Source organism: Brachionichthys hirsutus, chromosome 6 (genome assembly GCF_040956055.1).
Source record: "Brachionichthys hirsutus isolate HB-005 chromosome 6, CSIRO-AGI_Bhir_v1, whole genome shotgun sequence".
Taxonomy (NCBI): domain Eukaryota; kingdom Metazoa; phylum Chordata; class Actinopteri; order Lophiiformes; family Brachionichthyidae; genus Brachionichthys; species Brachionichthys hirsutus.
In genome coordinates this window covers 6,351,428-6,374,983 of record NC_090902.1, presented here as the reverse complement: position 1 = coordinate 6,374,983, position 23,556 = coordinate 6,351,428, and the positions used below count along the sequence as shown (strand labels likewise).

Genomic DNA, 23,556 nt, shown 5'->3' with positions numbered 1-23,556 from the left:
GGCCTCAGAGAGCCGACGACGCGACATCTTAAAGTATTAACTTTATTCCCGACAAGCTACCAATCCGTGGCCGTCATTTTCAGTTGATTTTTCTTCCCTGTCCTGAAATTAAATAATTTCTGACTGATATATAAACTAAATTAATTGTACAATCGACTTGCAGTTCGGTGTGTGTGCGGATGTAATGATGCAACCTATAAGTCTATATTTTATTTTGAAATTTGGCCCAGTGACAGCAGCTTTCTCCAGTATAGCAGCCCAAGCCAGCCTGCTCTGCTGCACCCAGTGCGAAATGGAAACGGCGACTTGGCTGCATTAGTGTTTGCTTTCTATGAATAGGAATCACATGTTTGTCGGAAACCAGCAGAGTCTGAGGGCTCCCGGGGTGAAAGAGAGCGGCAGGAAAACAGAGAGGAAGATAAGGAACAGATTATGCAAATGGAGGTGAGAAGAAGAGGAAAAATTAAAGTGGGCTAGAAACGAGTGGCAAAAAAAGCTGGTTGGTTTGTCAGATGCTTGCGTATTCCTGCTTATCCCATAAAGTAGACACATGGCCTGTCAAAGGCCACTTTGAAACGCAGCACAGCAAGTTAATAATACTTTGGTACTCGATCCCGCTTCCATAATCATGCTGTTTGTGCAACAAGATCCGGTCTTCTCCTGCAGTTTAGTGACATTTGATGTTATGTGCCAATAAGTTCCTCTTCATTAAAGAGGATTATGATAAAAAAAAAAAAGTGGCCGATAGTCAAGATTTGATATAAACAAATGTAATTTTAATTCAAACGTATTTTGTGACAAATTGACAAAAACAAATGTATTTTACTTCAAATGGTATAAAGCAAAATCAAAATCTGTACAGTGTTACATCACCAATTGCCATCATTTTCAAGTCATTTTGTGTACATGCACAATGTATATGCATTTGGTTATTTGGAGTGCTTCCATTTCTGGAGCTGTCTGTTTTCCTTTCTCTAAATGCATCTTGATGTTCCATCTTGATCTTGCAGTCCTGGCTTGTGTCCTAATCCCATTTGCTAAAATAAATTGCCCTGCAAGAAATTCCAGCATTTCAATCCTCTCAATATGTCAGAATTCCGCTGCATCTACTCAAACAATGACCCATTTCTTCTGCTGTGGCGATTAGGGGTAGAAGGTATGTTTAGGTGCCGAGATGTTTGCGAGCTGGGGAAAGCATTCACACAGCGCTGCTGTGTTTGGGTGTTTTTATTAGTCATTTTAATGAATGCACCATTGAGTAGTGGCTGTGCCTTGCAAAATTATTTTCCCAACATCTAATAAATGTGCCGGCTGTTTTCGGTGGAGGAGACCTGCTAATTTCAGGTATGGTATTTAATTACATCATAAAGTACTGAAGGAAAATCCTTGTTTTGAAAATACAGAGTGTAAGGATCGAGAGAGAAACCATCAAGTCAGCATTTCTTGCTACGTTTATCTCACTCCGTTAAAAAGAATCTATCTGTCGCACGAAGCTATCCGAAAAGCAGCTTGTCATTTTTAGCCTTTTTTTCCTGTTTGTACGTGCACTAGCGGTACTCTAATGGAAGAGTGAGTGCACAACAGCAGGACCACAGCAGATTAAGGTCGCACACGACAAGCTGGACCTGCCGTTTTAACAGCATCTATCATTGTTCATCCCCAAAACCACTGTGCAATCTGCCTGGTGCAAATGCAGCTGACTCCTGGTCGGCCCCCAGGCCAAAATCTAGATGACTGATACTTGATTGTGTTGAGGTTAAAACGCTGACACAACGATTTCAACGAAATATTGCATGCTGTTACTCTCGTGTCTAGTTTCGGTTTTCGAACAATATTACAGAACGAATTATGTTCGAGAACCGAGGTTCCACTGTATTAGCATTCTGATACAATAATAATAGTACAGCATTTTTAAAGTTGGCCGTCTGTTATTGTGAGTGTGAATACAAGCACAGCGCCACTCTTCTGTAGGCTAACGACGTATCAGTCGGGCAGCTCACAAGACTGAAATTCCTACTATTACAGCTTTGACTTTGAGTTCGGTGCCTCAGCTCCGAACTCCCTGCAGAGATGTCGGGATGTATTGGGGACTGATGGGAAGACCTCTTGATGCCCGTGATTAGCGCCGACAGGCGGTGGCGCTGAAGGTGCAGTGACACATGCAGCAAGCGGGGGGGGGGGGGCGTTTATCTGTTCATTTAAACACGTTCACAGCGACGTAGTAACAAGTGTGTGCCAAAGGACATTATATATTTAGTGCTGCTCTTTACACTTGAATTAATCATTTATAGTATTTAGTTTGTTTGGCTCCTCTGAAAACAAATCTTACATTAGAAAGCGCGTTAAATTAGCATGTGTGTGTGTGTGTGTGTGTGTGTGCGTGCGACTGTTTTTCTTCCAGCTCAAGCTGTTCTTTGTCCAGATGGGACACTTAACCTTAACAAGAACGGCAGATGAAAAGACACGAGGAGACAGAAAGAGTGTGTGTGTTTGTGTCTGCGTGCCGCACACGGCTGCACGATGCAGACGGCTATTTAGTCCCCAAGCAGCGTCCATCACGCCGAGTGCCGTCTCCCCAGAGCGCCGTTGCTGAAGCTTAATGGGCCTGGTGATTGTGCGTTAACGCTTGGTGTTCGCTATAATGCCACGCTCCATTTAACACAATCACATTAGCATCAGCATGAGTAGCACTGATGAGCTCCGTCCTCAGGAATAAAGTCAGTCTGCTGATTCCGTCATAATCTGAGCTGGACAGTTGCACAAATCCACATTCATGCAAGCAAAACTATCGATGCAGTCGAAGACAATGATTCTGGTTTAAGTTGTTGTTGTCTTCGTGGACTTGAATTTGCCGTGATGCTGATGACATGAGGTATGTTTGTGGGAAAGGGTAAGATTTGTGTGACCTTGTTATGTCGCTTTTCAAATACTGATTAATAGACAGGACGGGGGGGATTTGCAGTAATTCTTCTTCAGAACTGCAATAACACAGCAGGGACTCACTGATATGTATTGTTCTCAACATAATAGTGTCAAGGCTCGAGAAGAATTAAGCCATATTTCTGCCTGAAGTTGACGAACTTGAGGGGGGCCAGTGACCTTTCCCCTCATTTGAAGGTCTTCAAGTCTGTCTTTGTCCTCACCCTCAGTGATGGAAATGGCGATAAATCCGTGGTAGCGTGCCTCAGAACGCTCTCTCGTTATCCCTCGAGCAGCCAGGCAGCGTGATAACGGCCACATAAATAGCAGTCTAGGTGAATGTCAGAGGGCATTATGTGCCTGTGCTCTCACACAACTGCAACTCATTAGGCTCCACCCACACAATCCCAATACCAATTGTCTTTCAGCATCATCACAGTGTCGATTGTTGTGAACGGTTGTTATTTTCTTTTCCAGGTAATGAATTTTGTGACGGTGTGAGTAAAACTACTTTCATCAGTTTGATGTCTTTCTTGCCTCCTATGGATGCTAAATCAGATTCCGTTAGTTTTGCGCATTTCCCGGCATCGAGGCAGAGTTCCTGCTGCAGCGGAGGGGTGGAGTCTGTTGTCGTTGCGTATAGTTTTGAGCTTTTGACTTTTTGTTTCTGCCACTGCGTAGTCCGATCTCCAGCTTCTACTTCATCACGGGTGGTTGCGTAACTTCTTACTGGAAACGAATTCATACAATAAGTCAGAATTGCGTCTTGGCATAATGAGCTGTTGAATGCAGGGCGAGCTAAATATACAACATCTCATTATGAGTAATTAATTCCACTGAAGTGGTGCCTCAACAACAACTTGTGAATGCTTTTATTCATCTAAAGTCAGGCACACTGAGCAAGTGGAGGATCACCCCAGTTATTCTTCAATGTGAGGATTTGCTGATTTTAGACTGTTGACCAGTTGACCAGCAGAGAAAACACTGCTGTCCTTGAATCCAGAGACTACAGCCCTTCTCTTGGCGCGTTTTCACCTGCGAGGCATTAAGGGTCTACTGTATATCACAATCTTTATATACATAATGACAGATCCTTTAGTTTAAACCATGTCTTAAAGGTGAAAAAGTACTTTTCTATTAGTCATAGCCTAGAATCATGAGTAAATCCTGCGTGACTTTCACACAGGGAGGCAAGGGCAGTCTTTCAGGACCAACTTCGCTTGATGAAATTGTCACTGTCAGCTGTCTGTGTCCATCTAGTTTAATGCTGCAGTTTCACGGTGTCTCCTTTGTTTCTCTTAAAGGGCAGAGAGGCACAGCGAGCTGATCTCCTTTGCCGATGCATCAGTGGGGGCGATGGCGGGGGATGAAGGGCTTGGCATATTGGTGATTTCTCATGTCACTGGTTTTAGGGCCACCCAGGGGAGGCAGCTTAATATGCAGGCTGTAGAATGCCAAGATTTTCAGGGCTTGTAGAAACATGGGCAGGATCTGAAATGTGTGTGTGTGTGTGTGGTGGGGGGGTTATAGTTCAGACCATTTTTACTTGAAAATATTTTTGGGGATTACTCTTTAAAAGCTTAAAATATACTTAAATTCCTGTCTTCATTCCTGGATAAGTCAAGCGGATGTCACCATGGAGACCATAAAAATAGGCAAAAATGTTGAGCCAGAGTGAGAAAAAGCAGAAGTAAAATGTAGAAGGACAAACGTAGAGATGAGGCGTTTGCGTCGGGGCGCTCCAACCGAAGCAGCGGTCCTCTTTGGTACACGTTTCCCATCTCTCTCTCTCTCTCTTCTGCTCCTTTGCGCCATTGATTTTGAATCCTTCTCGACCGGTCAGCGAACATCTATTTCATTCTTCTCAACCTGCTCTGTGGGAAGAATCAAGTGTCCCCAGGCTAAAGCAATTAGCCCTAATCCACAGTGCTGTGGCTGAAAAATAAGGCAGGCAAACTTGGTGCATTATCTCGTTACAGATTCAGAAATAATGAAAAGAGTGCGCTTTCCGATAATCTAAAAATGATCAAGAGCAGCAGCAAGGTTGAAGCTAGACGCCTCCCTGTGATGTAAATACCCTCTAAAGAGCTTCTGTTTCTGCTTTGTTCAGGTACTTGGCCGGCTTCTGTGGGATTTGATGTCGCCTTTAGGTTGGTCCAATTGAAGATGGAAACACTGGAGTCTGAGCTGACCTGCCCGATCTGCCTGGAGTTATTTGAGGATCCCCTGCTCTTGCCCTGCGCCCACAGCCTGTGCTTTAACTGTGCACACCGCATCCTGGTGTCTCACTGCTCCACCAGCAAACCCCTCGAGTCCATTTCCGCTTTTCAGTGCCCCACGTGCCGTTACGTCATCACGCTGAATCACCGCGGCCTGGAGGGCCTTAAGCGCAATGTGACGCTGCAGAACATCATTGACCGCTTTCAAAAGGCCTCCCTCAGCGGCCCCAACTCCCCCACCGAGAGCCGGCGTCTGCAGCCGCAGCGGCCCTACACCGCCACCATGAGCGGAACAATAGCCGGAACGGTTGGCGGCGGCGGAGGTGGCACAAGTGGAAGTAGCGCCCGCAGCAGTCCGGCCACTTCCAGCCACTCCCACCCCCACGCCAACCACATGAACCACACCAACGCAAATCACAGCCCAGCTGTCGTTGCCAAGATGGATCCGCGCATCAGCTGCCAGTTCTGCGAGCAGGATCCGCCGCGCGAGGCGGTCAAGACGTGTGTCACGTGCGAGGTGTCGTACTGTGACCGGTGCCTCCGTGCGACGCACCCCAACAAGAAGCCGTTCACGAGCCATCGACTGGTGGAGCCGGTGCCGGACACTCACATCCGCGGCCTGACCTGCCTGGAGCACGAGAACGAGAAGGTCAACATGTACTGCCTGGTGGACGACCAGCTCATCTGTGCCCTCTGCAAGCTGGTCGGCCGCCACCGAGAGCACCAGGTGTCGTCACTCACCGAGCGCTTCGATAAGCTGAAGGTCAGTGGCCGTGCTTCTTTCAATTAGCAAAGCGTGGAACAGAGTTATGTGAGCTCTGCAGGCTTGCCGCTCCGACTTGGGTTGTTTACGTCTGTGAAAGAATCAAGTTGAAGGAGACGGCTGAATTACCGCTGGGCTTGGAGGCTGTTTCCTTCCTCGTAAAGACGTTCTCATATTATAGCCTGATAACTTTGTTGGCATTTGGCAGCAGAAATGTTTAATCCATCCATTTGGGCCTCGGGGATGTGCATCCTGTGTTGACCACAGACTTTTAGCACAGTTGCATCGCATGCAGTCAGAGCAGCCTTTGCTCAGCAAGATGGACACAAAGACAGATCCCAAACAGAATGAGTGAGACAATAGGGATGATGCACTGTAGAGGGGGGAGAGAGAGTCAGGGAATAGGGGAGGCGCTGTCATTATAATAGTCGATGAGCTGGCATTCCCTATGGCCGCTGAGCTTTCAGTGGCTCTGCGTAAAGGCTAGGACTGCTGAATCAGGCTGAAAAACGGCAGAGGGAGGCACTAGCTGGTGCTAAGTCCACCAGGAAAGACCTAAAGAATAAATACACAGAGAAAAATATCTAATGATATACTGATTGAGTCTTCATTATGCCCTCCCTTATTATTATTTATGGGCAGTTAAGGGAAAGAAGAAGCAAAACCACACACTACAAAGTTAATATTCTCTCTCCTTATTTCATTTTTAAGAGTCTAATTTTATAAATGTGCACTCGGTCCTATGTGTTTATTACCAAAACAAATTCCTTTGGCTTTTCTTTTTTGTCCCGAGGTTGCAATTGTGTTTTACACGGAGGGACACCAGAGAAACCGCTGCTGTCAGCAGACGGGCGTTTATAGGTTCTGTGTTACAACATGTGCTCAACATTTCAGGTGAATTTGTTAAAAACAAAAAGCAACAAACAGTCTCTTGTGTTGGCACAAATGGAATGTTTTATTTTAGTAAAAATATCCCGTTCGGATGATTTTCTGCAGTTGCTCACGTTGAGCGTCGAACCAACACCCCGCTTCAGCTGCCCAGCGTCTCTTGTTGCTACAACACTTCCTCGTTTTTCCACTCTTCCCTAAACTCCTCTTTCTTCTATACCACGCTCTGGAGTGAGACGGTTCGCCGAGATTAGCTCGCTCTCCTGCTTCTTTCCTCTCCACCGGTTCTTTTGAAGCTTGAACCCCCCAACAGTCTTGAACTGTTTGACTTTGAAATCTCCAGTCTTCTCACAATCTGGGACTGGCCCCCTGTCCGAGCTCCAGCTCGGCTCATCAGCGGCGGCTAACTTTTAATCTTCTCACTTATGGAGAGGAAGTCGTATTTGACACATAGTTAATCAGGCAATATGTAGGTCAGAAAGGGGTGTGTGTTGCACGGCAGCCCCTCATATTCTCTTTCTTAGAACAACACTTTTGGTTAAATGTTTAGCCATACTGCATCTCATGTTGACAATACCACAGAAGAACTACACACACACACACACACTGTTTGACTCCTCTCTCCATGTCATGTTTCCCGGGCAGTTGCTGAGCAGAACTCTCTGCTCAGAAGACAAGGCAGTCGTATCGTTTTCCTCGCAGACCTTTCTCATGGAGTATTACTTTAATACTCCTAAAGACTGCAACTTAAAGGTACTGCACTCTGGATATTGATTTGTTTCGGAGTGACTAAATCTGCTGGGATATGTTCTGTTTCATGAATCTTTCGTCACCTGCTGCTTTGGACGTGCGTATCACAGGATCCTTCGGGCATCATTTGAGCTCATGTTGTTGCATCTTAACATCCACCTGCAAAAGCTTGCCAGTGTTTATTGTGAGCTCTCTCTGACGGGATATGAGTCTTATATGTGTGACGCTGGAAGGTTAAGAAGTCTAACAGTCATGGCTGACTGTGAGATGGCTCTAGAAACAGAATGCAGGTATGCAAAAGGTCTAAGAAGTGGGAACTATGCAGCGGCCTAAACGGCGAAGCCGAGGGAAATATGGTGCAAAGTTCTGTTAATCCCCAAGAGATTGTGCAAACTCATGCAGTAATGCTGTGGGTTTTGCCCTTCTTTTTACGAATAAGCCATTTTTGAATTTCTATTTTTGTGTTTTTTAAATGATTTAGGTATTCCTATTCATTTGTTGTTATAGAGTTTAAATAACTTGGTCATAAAATGCTACTTGGTTGAATTTAGGAGTTACTGCTTGGCAGAGCCATATTAGCTGTTTCCATGTTTACGAGATTGTCAGCTTCATATTCACCAACCTTGGTTTCAACTGTATTATGCAAGGAAGCAAATGATTCATTCACTCATTCATTCAATTGGGTGATGACAAAGGGTTTATCCTTTTGGCATCCACGTCATGTTTGTAATTTTATGTTGCATTGTTGCTGAGTCAACACTGCTTGACAGCAATCACCTTGTAGCCATACGTACAGGTGTGTGTTCCAGTGCATGTTTTTATTTATTTTTTATTATCATTTGTGGAGCTCTCTTCAGTTACAAAGTGTCTCACAAAGCCAGCAAAAGTGAAATCGCCAACACAATCTGCAGAAAGAAAAAAACTACAAAGAAAAAAAGATTCACAAGGAAATTAAAATGCTCAGATAAAATCTGGATGGGCTCTCGAATAAGCTCGAGTGAAAAGAAGGGGAATTTGAAGAGATGAATGACTCAGCCAACCAACAGCAGATGGTTCCATAGCCTCAGAGCCCTGGCTGCAAAGCACACAAGTCCTCAGTCGTGCCCCTGAAACAGATAAGGGACCTCTGCCGGCTGACCTCAAAGTGTGTGCCAGTGTGTCTGGAACTGCAAAGCCAGAGAGAGGTGGGAGAGAAGCCGTGAAAGGACTTGAAAGTTATCAGTGGAATTGAATAATTTATCCTCAAACGACATGGGAGCAAGTGCAAAGGCAGAAACACGGGTGATGTAATCTCATTTTTGCTCTGGGTGTTCTGAATTTGATCAGAGGATGTTTTATTCAGACAAGTTTAAAAAAAAAATTAAAACGGCTGTTGCGTTAATTTCAATGTGAAGCCATGAAAGCATGCAAAACGATCTCTGTGTCTTTAAGCGTTGAAATGGTTTGGTATTGTTTGAAATATTTGCAAGATGATAAAACAGAATTGCACAAGCCTCGTGGCAGTGAAGTGAAGTGAAGTGCTGCTGGAAGCTGAGCTAACCGGAGCGCGCAGCAGTCAATGTTCGATTCAAGAAAAACTGGATTGAGAAGGAAGAATTCTGAAGAAGAGGAAAGGGCAAAAGAGCAAAGACGAAAACACATGGGAGATGTTGAAAAATGCGCCGCAGCCCATGAAGCCACTCTGTTTGATTCCCCGAGCATTACTGGGAGTTAATGTTCTGATTCCCAGCCTCTGGGGGGGGGGGGGTTTGAACTGTCTGCAAGTTAGCGTCTTGTGCTAATGACCTGACACGGAGGCAAAGCCTAAGCAGAGCTGCTGGCATTTGTGACACTAAGATCAAAACATGCAATAAGTGGCAGGCAATCTGAAAGACCTATCCAGCTCCCAGTGGTGCACATGCACATTCACCCAGTAGCAGTGCGTTTTGTCTGTGCACGTGCACTTGTCTCCAGCGTCTTCTCTTGGGACAGACGATTATGTGCATGAGGAGGCTGTAGAAGTATTCCAAGCAATTGTTGGATTAATTCCTGTTTTTGAAGCGGCACACTGACACCTCCCCAACTCCCCTCTCCTCTCCACCCCCCCCCCCCCCCTGCTTATTTCCCTTTATCCCCATCAAGTTCTTCTTCACTCCCTCACGCCTCGTATCTAACACCCCCCCCCCCCCATCTAAGCTTCTTATTGAAGTTCAACGCTCTCGTCTGCTCCTGCCGCTGACTCCACTGATACTGTATTTACACCCGAGCGTGCACAACAGACACGCAAATTGTCATGCTTTTAATGGCATCCACTTCAAAAAAAAAAAAATCATTTGGACTTTTGGACTCTCTTTTTTTTACGCAACCTTAAAATGGCATTAAATGGAGTTCAACTCTCCTGATTGTGTTGCAGGGGAAACGCAGGCAGCAGTGGTTTTAAGGGACAAGGAAAAGGCTGCAGTGACGTACTGTACAAAACTGAAATGTCATAGATTAATGAATTTCTCTTTATCTTTTCTTTTGACATAGATTTCTAATGTCCCCTTAATTACCTAAATAACATTACCACGCAGTGCTTTATTTTCATCCTCCTTCCCGCCTACTTTCTGTCGCTCTTTGTCTCTCCTCCTCTGACCTCATGCCGGTGTGTCTTGTTTTTAGGTAACACCACTCTCGTCCATCTTACCACAAGTGCAGATGCATTTCACTGGTAAGAAGCACATGTGAGAGCCCCTCCAGTGTGTTTATGTGTAGGAGGGTATTTGATTGCCTTCAAAACGTGTGTCTGTATGCAGTAGCTAGCTGGCATCTTTGCCCTGTCGACGCATCATGCACGTGTTGTGAAAATATGTTGCACCGGCCCATCATAAAATTTAGCGGGTCATGAAGTAAAACGGCTTATCAAATTGCTCCCAGGCTCGACATCATGCAAGAAGAAAATTAAAAGCTTTTACGAGCGTCGGTGTCAGCTGTAATACAATGCAGTACGGGAAGTGGGATATTACCAGCATTAATCATTTATGAGTTTTGTGTCTATTTGACAGAGCGATGGATTTTTCCATTTCTGTTTATCTGTTGATGCCTTTCCTCAAATTGATTCCATCAAGTAAAAACAGGGTTCACTTATATGCTACTGGCGCTGTCATTCTAATTTCAAGCAGCCATATGTTGTAGGAAGTATGCCAAAATTTAATCTGAAGGTATTTATATATTTACCCTCTAATAAAATGACAAAAAAAAATCTATTCTATTTAAAGAAGCCTTTTATAAAACACTCAACGGCCTGGACTGGAGTCTGCATGAGAAAAAAGAAAACCTGCCAGAGTTGCCATCCGACCTTTCTTATGTTTTACAACAGCTGTATTCCATGGTGTATCAGCGCAATGCACATCATAAAGTTATTATTTATGCACTTTAGTCAGATGGCTGCCAGTTGCGCGTCGCAGCGTAAGAGGATTTACACATTAATCAGCAGTAGCTATACTCATCTTGCTATGGGCCAGACTAGTGCCCGCAATATCTGCCGAGTCGGCGCTTCGTTATATTAATCTGAATCAATACGCGGCACGTATGGCATTGATATACGGAGGGCCTCTCTTTGAGGAAAGTGATGACGCATGCAATCTATGAATATTACCAAGTCTCGCATGATAAATTCCTTTTCAGTGCTTCATTTGGGAATTTGTATAAATTTTTATATCGCTTGACTAAAATCCACAAATTTTAATCAACTCTGAGATAAACTGTGTCTTTCTGAAGAAACGTCTATCATGCCGTGTGTGCATGCATTTTTACGCATAAAAGCTGAAGGTACATTGACTGACTTATTTTTCTGTATAGCATCCTGCGTTTTTTATCTTGTTGTGAGGCTGCCAGGCTGGAGCGGTGTGGCACCACTGGGAGGGTAATCGTTGAATCTCTGAAGACGACAGTGACCTCTGATTTATCCAGAGGTTGGCGCGTTCTCAGCAAGTACACTGGGAAAGAGTGCCAGAGTTTAATAATAGTATTTCATGTTGTATTCAGAATTTTCTTTTTCTTCTCTTTGCAAGATAGTACTTTTTATTTTATTTTACTTAACCATAAACTACTTCACAGTTTACCTTCAAATTGGGTGGAAGAGTTGGGCAGGAAGGAAAGAAGCGGCGGTAAAATATTTTTCCTTCCTTGAAGATTGCAGGAATTGCCTTTGATCTGCATTTTTATATATCTGCAATTGAGGTTAAGGGATAGTTTGATTTTGATTTGTTTTCTAGGACAGCCATTGTGATTGCATGCTTTTGTTATTGGAAATTGGATCATAGTTTATTTCAATAAAAAAGGAAATATTGAGCCTTGAAAAAGGTATTCCACTGAGTGTAGAGAATGAAGACGAGGGGAATATGGGCGAAGAGTTTATCTAATAGATGTTTGTAAATCTCTTCACAGCGCTTATTATATTTATATTTATATCACTTGTTGTCCTTCCGGCTCTGTAACAGCAGCAGGCATGCGATTGACGAGCTGAGATTGTGTGAACAAGACAGTCAAATCTTTTGGTTATCTTCGAGGAATGTGAAGCGCTTGGAGTGGATTTCTAAGGAGGCGAGTTTTGTGTCGACTGCTGGGGAGGATTCAGCCTCCCACTCCGTTATCAGCAGCTTCTGCCTCTGAACAGCTGCCTTGGACACCAATGTTTTTTCACTGCGTCCCAGCCCAGTGAATGTCTTAGTGAAACATGCACGGAGAATCTTGTGCACCGTTATCCAACTTATTGGATAACAAAGGTTGCTAAAAAAATACACCATGTAAGTTGTGGGTGGTAAAACTGATTGGTTCTCTCTGACAGTACAGTAAATGCAGCGTGTTTTCACTTTGGGGTTTGCTTGTTTTTGAGATATTTTAGTGAGCATTCTTTGATAGTACTGTGTATTTTCCCGGCATTCAAAGGCACTCATAAAAGCCCGTTGCGATTACTTTATTGTGTTCCTGACTTTCATCGTGCTGTATCTCTACCTCACTGAGAGGAGATCTGAGAGAGCGTTTTTGTGTGTGTGGGCTTTATTTTTTGAACTCTGCAGGAGGCTTCTAAATTTTGAATAGAATGTATATTGATTCCGAACTTTGAATTTTCCTTTCGGTTTCCATTTGCTTATTGTTTATTTCTCAGTAAATCCTTGTGTCATTCACTTTACGGTTAATTATGTGTAATACATCTGCTGCATGAGCTTTTGGATATAAAAACCCAATAATATTCTAATTTACCGTTTGAATTTCATTCTCCGATTCTGACCATGACTTACCGACCTGTATGATTGTGTCGCTCGGGTCATGCAGAGGAAGTTCAGCGCTCCAGGGAGTTGCACAACGAGGAATATGTGTTCCAGGTACCAGTGCCAGAGAAGCAACCACATAGCATTGCAGGAACCCAGGGAATGTGTCTATCCCATTCACAGCCAGCTGTGCTACCATCGGCTTTTTGTGGGTCCCTGTGTCATAATTGTAATGTCAGGAATGCTAAGTAATAGAGTCGAGCCACTGTTATGTAAATGTACTTGGTTATGCTTGTCTCTGCCTTTCTTACTGGCGTCCTTTCTTTATCTGCTCACTGTTCTGCAGCCGGGGGTTCCCTGCCAGCTGCTGGAAAGGTAACGGCTTCCTAGTGTGTAGCCACCGTTGACCTCGTCTATAAATAGACGATAGTGCTATAATTTACTCGTCTGCTTCTTTGTCCAATTACATAAGACAAAGTACAGAGAGAGACGGAGTAGAGATGGAGTAATTCACCTCACCCGTCCTGGAGGACGCTGCCCATCCGTCCTGGTGGACAGAGCCTCTCTGATACTAATAGAGGCACTCTGTCTTGTCACTGACCACCGCCACCATGTATGAGAGGGAGAGGGCCGTGGTTCCCTCATAGTCTGGCTCTTTTTATTGTCTGCATCTCAATGCCTGCAGGATGCGAGTAGATGGTCACACTGGGGTGAATAAGATGGGATGCTTCAGTTTGGAAAACCTCCCTGTTTCACAGCAAAAGCTACTGTCACATTCAAGAATTAATATAATAATGAATAATAATGAACGTTCATACCGTGAGCAACTAGACCTCTGGGAAGCCATGCAATAAGTATGGTGATCAAATCACATGATTTAGAAAAATCAGGTTTGTACAGAAGTTATAGATTTGTCATCTGCAGAATGTCGTAAAACTGAGCTGAGATCTGTCAACATAAGCAAATTCTGAGAGTTTTTTTTCTGCACTCTCTGCATTCTGGATTTCTTTTTGAGATGGGAGTGAAAGCACCTGGGATTCTGCACCCAGCCCCCTCTTTTGTTGCAATTTATATGTCAGTTATGATGCACTATATTTTCCCTTGAGTATTGTTACATACATCCTGACATGTCATCTCTTGTTTTTTGGAAGAACCAGTTTCATATGTTTCCATACTTTTCACAGACAGGAGTCACAAAGTGCTTCACACGAACCATGAAAGGAACCAAAAAAATAAAAAACTTACAGTAAAATTCATAAAACTAAGGTGTACTAGTCCTCAAAGGCCTGTATAAAAAAAAAAAAAGAAATATTGTCTTGAGCTGCTTTTTAAAAGTCTCTACTGGACCCAGGGAGCGCAGGGACAGATGTAGGTCATATAGAGATGGGGTGCCGCCGCTTTAAAGGCTCTGTCTACTCTGGTTTTGTCCCGAGTCGGAGGAACCATCTGCAGGTTCCGAGCTCTGAAAGTCAAGATCAGGATTTTAAAAGTAACTCTAAAAGTGACGGGGAGCCAATGTCGGCGCAGGTCAGAAGCCTCGCAGCAGAGGTTTTGGACGTATTGTAGCCGGGTCAGCGCCTTCTTATTAAGGCAAGCTGAACAGAATGTTACAATAGTCCAACCGTGAAGAGACAAACGCATGGATGATAGTGTCCAACTCGTCCTGTGACACATTTGTCTCAGCTTGGAGATGGGTGGTGACGGCTGACATTGCAGGATTGAGAGATCAGAAGTGTCGGGGAAGGAAAACAGGAGTTACTGGGATGCAATGTTGTCAGCATTCCTGGTGATTTGCTCATCGTAGCACGAGTTTAAATGACAAGCCCTCACTCCTACCCAAGCTGCCTGCAGCAAAGCCCGAGGCTGCTGCTGTCGCTCGATTCGATTCCATGGCAAATAGGCCATTGTTTCGATTCGTTTTCTCATTAGTAAATGTATCTGAATGTTTTTGAGGTATTTATTTGATGTTCCTACAGTAGCAATGGTAAGAAAGCTGAAACGTTGAACAACCAAATTCTGCTGCTGTTTTTGGTCGGTTTGCTTCTACTTCTTTGTTCAGTGAGAAGAAAAGGCACGTGATAACTATGGAGATGAAGCATGAAATTATCGATCAACGTGACCGTGGTGTCTGTGTAAGTGATCTGGCACGCCAGTACGAGCGGAGTGCATCGACAATATGTGCATTGCTCAAACAGAAGGATGCTATCAAGGACACAAAGCCTTCCAGAGGCAGAACGAATTCTAATTCTCTTTACAAGCTGTTTGCACCCATTTTGGCTTCACTGAAAGTGGATGGCAAACAAAAGAAAATCCAACATAAACAGTTCAGCACATAAAAAAACCCACTCTAATCAATAATTGTTCATTAATCATAATTGGGGAAGAAGTTTGAAATAATTAAGCTATTGATTTGATGTTTTCCAGCACTTGGTGATGCAGGCATCCAGATGAAAGGCTTAAAGTTTTTCTACTGTGTAACTTTGCCTTGACTGCATATACTGATATAACAAAAGGAACTTTCAAAGGCGTTTAGCTGTGAAAACTTCTCACATCGGTTATTCATTGCGTTCTCCTGGCAGCTCGGAGCATCTTCAAGGAGTAAAACGCCATCTAGTTTATATCAACCTTTCCCAAAGGCTCTCTGTAACTTTGCCTTTTCCTTAAAGATCTAAGCAGAGACAGCGAACATAAAGTGGAGGTGACAAACCGGAGTGAGAAAGTCGATCTTCACCCCAAGGTGAAGAGTAGTCTGCAGTGCGTGGAAAATCCTGACAGCTTTGTTGTATCCAAGATTTTAGACGTTTCCACCATTTCCTAAAATAGTCCTTTTTTTATATACAGCCATTGGTGATGCAATGAATGACGACTATGTTCATTTACACAGAGGAAAACATCATGTAGCGCCACTCTGAGTAAACTTGCAAGGATTGATAGATGCATAATGTATAGTGCAGCAATATCGATCTCTTCCATATTAGTCCAGCAGTACTTTTTAAATGCATCGAGCAACACACGCGACGATGTGAAGCACCAGATGAAAATGGATCAAGATATGCAGAGGACAGACAAATAACTGGACATGCAGACGGTTATTCATAGTGGGGGAAGGCCCTTTGAATTAAAGTAATAAATGTATGAAGTCCACTCTTCTACTGACATTACAAGAATTGCAGTGTTTTGTTGAAAGGGTACTGCAACTTGCTGACTGTTTTTCCATCGTAGCATTGAGTCAGAGAGGGAATGGAACCACAGAGCAAAGTCCTGGCCTCTGGGATCCAATCAGTCAGAATGACTCAGATTGTGCACACTGCTCTCTCTGTCATTGCATTTCAGAAATTAAGGCAAAATGAATAGCCGTTTTATACAAACACACCAATGAGCCCTGCGACCAGATGATCGTATTATGGTCAACGAAAGGCGGCTGTGTTGTGCCAGTATCTTGCTGTAAGGGGGGTCTTTCTCAGCCTCTGTTTCTTTCTGCACCGCGTCTGGTTTTCACACAAAAGAAACCAGGCATTTTTTGTGCTCAAATTAATTTGCGGGTATAAAATCCATTTTGCAGTGGCATCCAATCAGGAAGAGAGGAGGAGTCCGAAGCTCATGATGCTGGTGTCGTGCGAGGTGAACGTAGAGGGCAGGTGTTTAGTAACGAGCATTGGAAGTCTTACCTAATGAGCTGCACAGCACACTGACACACACTGCATCTATTACAACTGTGACTGCTGTATTTCCCAATTGTGTGCACAGCATTTGGAGTGCTGTGTTTTTATAGGGACTGCAAGCATAAAAGAAATCTAAGATTTGCATAACTTTTTCTAAAAACTTCATAAAGAAAGGTAAGAACTGCTGAGGAAATATTAGTCTTGTGTGATGCTGTCAAAATCCTACCAATATCCTGTTCCATAAATCACATTTTTCACATGTGTAAATTGTGCCGAGACTATTCATTTTTCTTTTAAGTAGGAAGGAAATGTGAGACAAAGACAAGAAGAAAAAAAAGTCTCTATGGGATACAGTCTTCCAGTTTCACAGAGAGGTCAGTGGTAAAGGTCATCAGCAGGGCTGAGTCTTTGAAGGCAGCAGGGACTCCCTACATCGCTTGAACGACGCTTAATTGGAGATGCTCATTGACTCAAAAGATCCAGCCTGGATTATCTGCTTGGGCGGCAGAATCCCGACGGATCAGGCTGATGTGTTGCCAGTTGAAGTCGAAGTTATATGGTGTGAAACTAGTTTGACCATTTTGAGACATTCAAGGAAGACTCCAACGTTTAGGGAACTTCTTTAAATGCAACCTGAGTATTAGTCCTATCTGCACATAGTGACTGGAACAGTTGGCCTTTCTTTCTTCCTCTTTTTGTTTTTTTGTAGACCGTTCTCACGTTGTGAGTCTCGACATTTCCGGGAGGCATGGCCTTTTGAATACACAGATATGATATCAGGCCTGTTGTACCACGAATGCACTGACTCCTTTCTGTGTTGGCATTGTTTGATCAGTAATCTGGGGTTAAAGTATAGCGACGAACTCCGAATTGCACAGTGCATTCTGAACACTCCCATTTGGAAAAAGAGCCCATCTTAAAACAACTTTTGACAACATGCTGTTCCTGCTCAGCCAACTCATAAAGCAGCATGTAAGGGCAGGATGAGGTTAATCACCTTGAAGCACATAATCTGCTCTGGTTGTCTGTCCGTGTTCAGCTAAACTTGGCTGATTTTTATTCTCTTAAATTAGCCTTTTTGGGGGGGGCCAACCCCATATTTGGGAAGATGATGGGCGATGAGGCATCCATGGGGTACGCAGGCATCTTGCCTCCTGCCCTCCTTTCAATAGTCATTGTCAATATTCATTTTCAAAGCTTTCTTTAAAAATACATTTGCATGTTGATAAAGCTGTTACTGTTAAATAGTCCTTTATAGAATAGTTAGACTCATATAATAAGCTATAAGGTATAAATGTAGTCGAGTTCTTGGGGGGGGGGGGTGACTGGTACAGACAAGACTTTCTCAGACCAACTTTAGATGAAGTTCTCTATAAGATGAAAAGCAAGCTTCTTCCAGCTGTCTGCTCCTATTTTTCGCTCCCTACTATTCTGAAATCTCTTGAACTTGCTGCCACATAATGCTCGAGGCTCGCAGGACTTCATTCGGAGTTGAAATTGGCAATTTTTGCTGTCTATTTTTTTTTTTTTGATGCGGAATAAGGGAACGCTCTTGCCTTCAAAGATACATTGTGGCGCACAACGGGAAGAGTCAAAACGCACATACATGCACTTTGCTTTCGGCAGCTCTTTCGGTCGAGATAGAAAATAAAAATGACTTAACATGTGAGTAAGTTTTACCCATCCCTATTTTTCTCATTAATTGGGCCTCAGCAAGAGGCTATGTGACTCCCCATTTGTTAAACCCCGTTACAATCCGTTGGCCTCCAGAGTTCTGCCCTATGGAATATTATCATCAGACAAAAATCCGGCTTCCCAGAAGGCTTGAGTTACTCACACGTTCAGCCTTTGGAAAGCCTCTTGTTACCAACAGATGTAAATTGAGCTTGTTCTATTCTTTCTCTTTCTCTCTCTCTCTCTCTTCGGCTTTCATATCTGTTTGTCTTTCCATCACTGTGTTTCTCTTGTGCATGAGAGAGGAACTTGAATAAATTAAAAGACAAAGACTTTGAAGCCAGATATTTAGCTTCAGGTCTCTCCCATTTATGGGGCGGTGGAAGTTGATTTTTTAATATATTTTTTTTGTTACATTATTGGAGCAGCGCAGAGAGTCAGCTAATGGTCAACTCCATCTAATTAGGCGACTGGTGCAGCACATATTAAAAACCCTGCGTACATGTGTTCCCTATAGATAATCATTCCTTACATCTACTGTTTATGTTCAGGAGACATTTCGTCTCAGGTCAGATATGTGGAATATTACATTTTTGCCCTTTTCTCCAGATGTTACTTCATGTTTTTATGCGTTTATGTTCTTGACCTTGAATTTGACTGTGAATTAAAGTCATTTAAATCAATTTAAGTCAGCAGAGCAGCAATAAGATCATTCAGTACCTTGAACTGGAGAATAAAGCTGGCGCTGAATTACTGAGTTCAGGAAACATTAATTTGTCGCAGTCCTGAAGCAAGAGATGTTAAGATCATTTGTTTTTGACTTGTTATATTACAGTCACAAAGTATTCTGTTTTCTTTTGTCCACAATGCCTGTCTCCGAAAGCAACGTAATATAAATAGGAATCTGTCCTTTTTAGTCTTAAAGAGAAATGGGATGATCTGTAAAGCGAAGAGACCCTGCAAGCCCCTCAACGCAATGATGTCACCAGAGGAGGCGTTGATCTAAGCCGAGACGATGGGCTGTCAGCAGCTGCGGTTGTAACTATGCAAAGACGGAATAAGGACTGGAGACGCAAAGAGAGGAAGGATGCAGAATGTCGGGTTAGTTTGAGGAGAGATGTAGCATTACTGTATAGAAGGAGGTAAAGGTCGTGAATGGCACAAAGACAAACCAATCAGAGAGGACAGCACAGTAAATTAGAGACTGGAGCATCTCCACCAAGCTGCCCCTTTAGCGCAGGACCGATGGGCCATCCCACTAACTCCCTGTTAGACTTTACACAACGACCCAACTTTCCTTTTTGGAAATGGGGTTTGCATTTTCAAGCTCCAAACAGCTGCCACAGCTGCTTTGATAATGGAAGAATAATCATATCATATTATGTAAATATGATCTTGGCTTGCCATTTAATTTGGCCAACGCCCTGAATGTCACCGGGACCTGCTGGCGCTTTCTCCAGCCCATCGTGTGGTATTCTACCCCTTCATCCATGCTTTTCTCTGCTGGTGCTCTTTGATGTCTGCGTTTTAATCGGTTTGTTGCTGACTGTTCTTCGGCGTCTCACTCGTTCTCTGCCACTCGCCCGTCTTGCTGCGCTGAAGCCTTACAGTGCAAACCCAAGTCAACCAGCAGACCTTGTGTTGCCACTGATTCCGTGAAGGGGATCCCTGCAGTATTGGCAGACGTGTATCTAATACCGAGAGACATGGGCATCATCTCTGGGAAGGTTCACACACTTTTATCTTGTGAAACGTATGTATGCAAATACACTGAGTCAGGGACAAAGACGGACGCAACACGCACAAACTAATGCATGTGTGCAGAGGACAGGGGCGTCCCTCGGGAGGCGGCTGTGCTCTGATGTATTAATCAGCCTCGTCTTCTGCTTGCTAATTAATGACTCATCTGTCCTCTTTCATTGATGTTTCACTTCAAACTGCTGCCGCGCTACAACCAAATGCTCGCCCCGCTGATGGAGCTGCAGCCCCGGCCTGGGAGAAGCAAACATTAACGGGCACTCTGTCTCACCCCCCCAATGCTGTGAGACGAGCGCCAACCTTATCAGCAAGGAGCTGCTTTAGTCAGTTGTTACACATTTAGGCGGTGCAGATGTTGCATGACCAGCCTTGTCTGTGTGTGCGTTCATGTGTGCACTCATATGGGTGTATGTGTGTGTTCGTAGGCTTATCAGGTGAGCCCGGGCAGAGTGTCAGACGCAGTATTGGAGGCTTCAAAGACAAGCGCTGCGGTGAGTTCCCTGGTTGCCTTTTACCCAACCCCCCCCCTCCCATTGTCCCCCAACTCCTGCTGCTTAGACACGGAGGGGCAGACGGTCCACAGGTAGATGGATGGATAAATAAAGGGATTCAGGATGATAGATAAGGAGACAGATAAATGAAACCGACAATATGGAGTGAATCAACCTGGCGGGGTGAGGAGCTACTGGAAAGTAAAGAGGCTGTCTGACAGACAGACACAGAGACAGGAGGACAAGTACAGGAGTAGCAGACAGTCAGAGTTGTGGCCAGGTGTTCCTTCAGTTCACCTCCGTCTCACCTGCATGGGTAGAACTACTTCAAACACACGGCGCTTCGCCCGCTGCTTTGTTCTACTGTTCTCCTTGCAGCTGTGGTTGTTCTTGTTGTTTTCATGCTCATCGTCGCCATGGTTAATTTTTCTGCCTTTGAACAGCGGTTCTATTTTTGGCTCACTATTTGCTCATTCTCATTTCCATCTTTTGTACTTGTTTTTTTTTGTGTGTGTGAGTGAGCTGATTTACACACGTGTCTTTCGTTTTGTGTTTGACAGTCACAGCTAAGGGATCATAATTGAGTGTTTGATCATTGATCAAACACTCAGCCTGCAGAGGTTAATCACTTCAATTCTTCAGAGATGGAGGTTTTTTGTTTTATGTGACTTCAGAGTACAACCACAGCAGCCAGTTAAATCATCATTATAGGTGTTTTTAAGCAAAACATTTACAGAGCAGTGAACAGCATCGCAACAATAAATGATGGGGGGGGGGGGGGATCATGTTGTGAAAATGTCATTCTTTATAACCCTGATATTTACCTGCTATATGATTATGGTGAAACAGGACTTGCTTAATTCATAGTGACTTTAGACTTAGGGTCTAATTATTATTTTATTTTTTTCTCCATTATACATCCACATATTTATTTATTTTTAATTTGCATTTTTCTTACAAAATCTTCATACCACCATATGGACCTTTTTTTTCTTCCATTTTTTAAATGATGTGTCGTGTAACATGTCAGGAAACTCTTTTGCATTACTTTCATTTATTATAAAGCAACAATCGCTCCATGATTAAAAGCAAGAACAACCTCAGTGTGTCTCAGCAGAAGGCGATGCCACAGGAAGTATTATATTAGTCCAATGATTATTACACCTGCAGCGAAACAAAATGGCGTCATGTATTTAGTAAGATGTACTTGTAGAAGTACAAGAATGAGGTGAGGAGACACCCTTACAGAGCACCGGAACACTTGGTTGATGTCATGTTTGAAAGGCATCATTCATTATCACAAATGTGAGGAGCAGTTGTTCTAGATGAATGAAATTCAGAATAATTGATCCTATATTTATTCTTTATTTAATAACATTTTGAAGTTGCATGTCAAAGTGTGGAATTTTTTTTTTTAATTAAAGCAATTTGACCATTAGTAGTGCATCCATTGCCAAACCTGTCTTGTTCACTGAACATTGATTGCTGATAGCCACACATGCTAATGTTTGTCCCTGTTTCCTTGTTCCTGGTCTTCCTCCTGCTCTTTGTCCCTCCTCCTTCCTCATTGTCCCTCCTAACAGCAAACCCTGGAGAACAACCTGACCAATCTTGTGAAGAGGAACACTGAACTGGAGAACCAAATGGCCAAGCTGATCCAGATTTGTCAGCAAGTTGAGGTATAAAAGCTGTTCTTGTTTTCAAATCTATAAAAAAATTTATATTTATAATTTTTCAACTCTCTTCAATCTCTCATCTGCATCTCCACAGTCAGCATGAAAGTTTTAGGTATTAATTTGCATAACCGTTTTAAAAGATGATCCACAGTAATTTGCCGTCTATCCGCCAATTTTCTCAAGTCATTATATATAATTTTCCTGATTAATCATTAGGAGTGGATGCAGTTCATAATGCTCTGAATAGCTAATTGAAAGTAATTTCTTAATATTGCAGACTGAGATTTTGATTAATTATTTGTGTTTTCGTCCAGTTCGCTATTGATTCTAAATTAGGTGAACTTTATCTTTAGTAGAAATCAATAGATGACCACTGTCCCAGGTGGCTGTTCAAAATGCGTTGGCTCTTCTGCCGCGCAGCTAAATCTACCCTGGGTTTTGGTTAAAGCTGATGCGGTCCCTCATCCAGCGCTATCAGTGGGTGAAGCTTCAGAAATAAGCTGGGGCTCAACGTTTTGGCTTCAGGCTCATGAAGAACTCACAACAGAAGCACATTAACGCCTGAGTCTGTCGCCGTTATTGATTGTGAGCAGCGTATTGCCTTCGCCACTGAGACCTGCTCTAAAGCCGTGTTCCTAATACCTTGTTTCTGAAACTGGAGCGCATCTGATTGAAGAACTACAGTGATAGAAACTGAACCTACAGCCATTTATTTTGTGCTTTATTCTTTGACTCTGACACTGCTGCATCCTTGTCATGCTTGCAATGACATAAGCGTATTCTAAGTCGCTGTGCGACACGCTCACCTCACCATTGCAGAGGATTCTCTGCACCAGATCTGTGTGTTCATAAAAGGTACCGTCAGTCAGTTTATATTGGGGAAAAAAATACTTGGAAGCAAAGACAAAGACAAATTCTTTACAACAGATGCATTAGCAATGACGCAAAGGCATTGCTTTCAAAATGAACATGCCAAATACACGTTTGGGTGACTTTGAGTTTTTGTGCCAATGGTGTCTCTGCAGACATGAACTCAAGCCATGGCTCCAGAACAAAGAGTGAGCTGGAGTCTCTTCCAGTAACGCCCCACAGTCACCGTTAAAAAGGGCCCGTTATTAAGACGACTTCAAACACTGGAATGACCCTTTTACTTTGGGCAAAGGTGGCGCAGATCGGTGTCAGTGCTCAGTCCACATGCGCGTCATTGCCTCAATGCTTTATTATAAGTGTTGGTCAACATAGAATTTATTATGCTCGGGTAATATTTCAGAATGAATCGCGTTGCCTCTCGCACCAATTTAATTCCTACTGGTGTCACACACACAGGAAATATTGGCTCCCAAATCAAAGCCGAGAAGATTAACTTGTCGAAAGGCATAACTCTTCAAAAGGAAATTCAATTTCACAATGTGATGGGGGGGTTTTCTGAAAGCTCACCTGGTCCAGTGGTCACAACCTTGGAGTTTGCTCTGTGGTGTCCCAGCCTGAACTCCTGCCTGTCTGGAGATGATACATCAGCCAATCC

At 43.5% G+C, this 23,556-nt stretch overlaps 1 protein-coding gene across 1 annotated transcript in view; it reads left to right on the top strand.

The window, feature by feature from the left end:
* The first annotated feature begins 5,085 nt into the window (after positions 1-5,085).
* Positions 5,086-23,556, top strand: part of mid2 (midline 2) — a 40,248-nt gene continuing 21,777 nt past the window's right edge. Inside the window, exons 1-3 of the mRNA XM_068740240.1 lie at positions 5,086-5,901; positions 20,290-20,355; positions 21,939-22,034. Of these exons, the coding sequence (XP_068596341.1) occupies positions 5,086-5,901; positions 20,290-20,355; positions 21,939-22,034 (978 nt within the window). The remainder of the gene's footprint in view (positions 5,902-20,289; positions 20,356-21,938; positions 22,035-23,556) is intronic.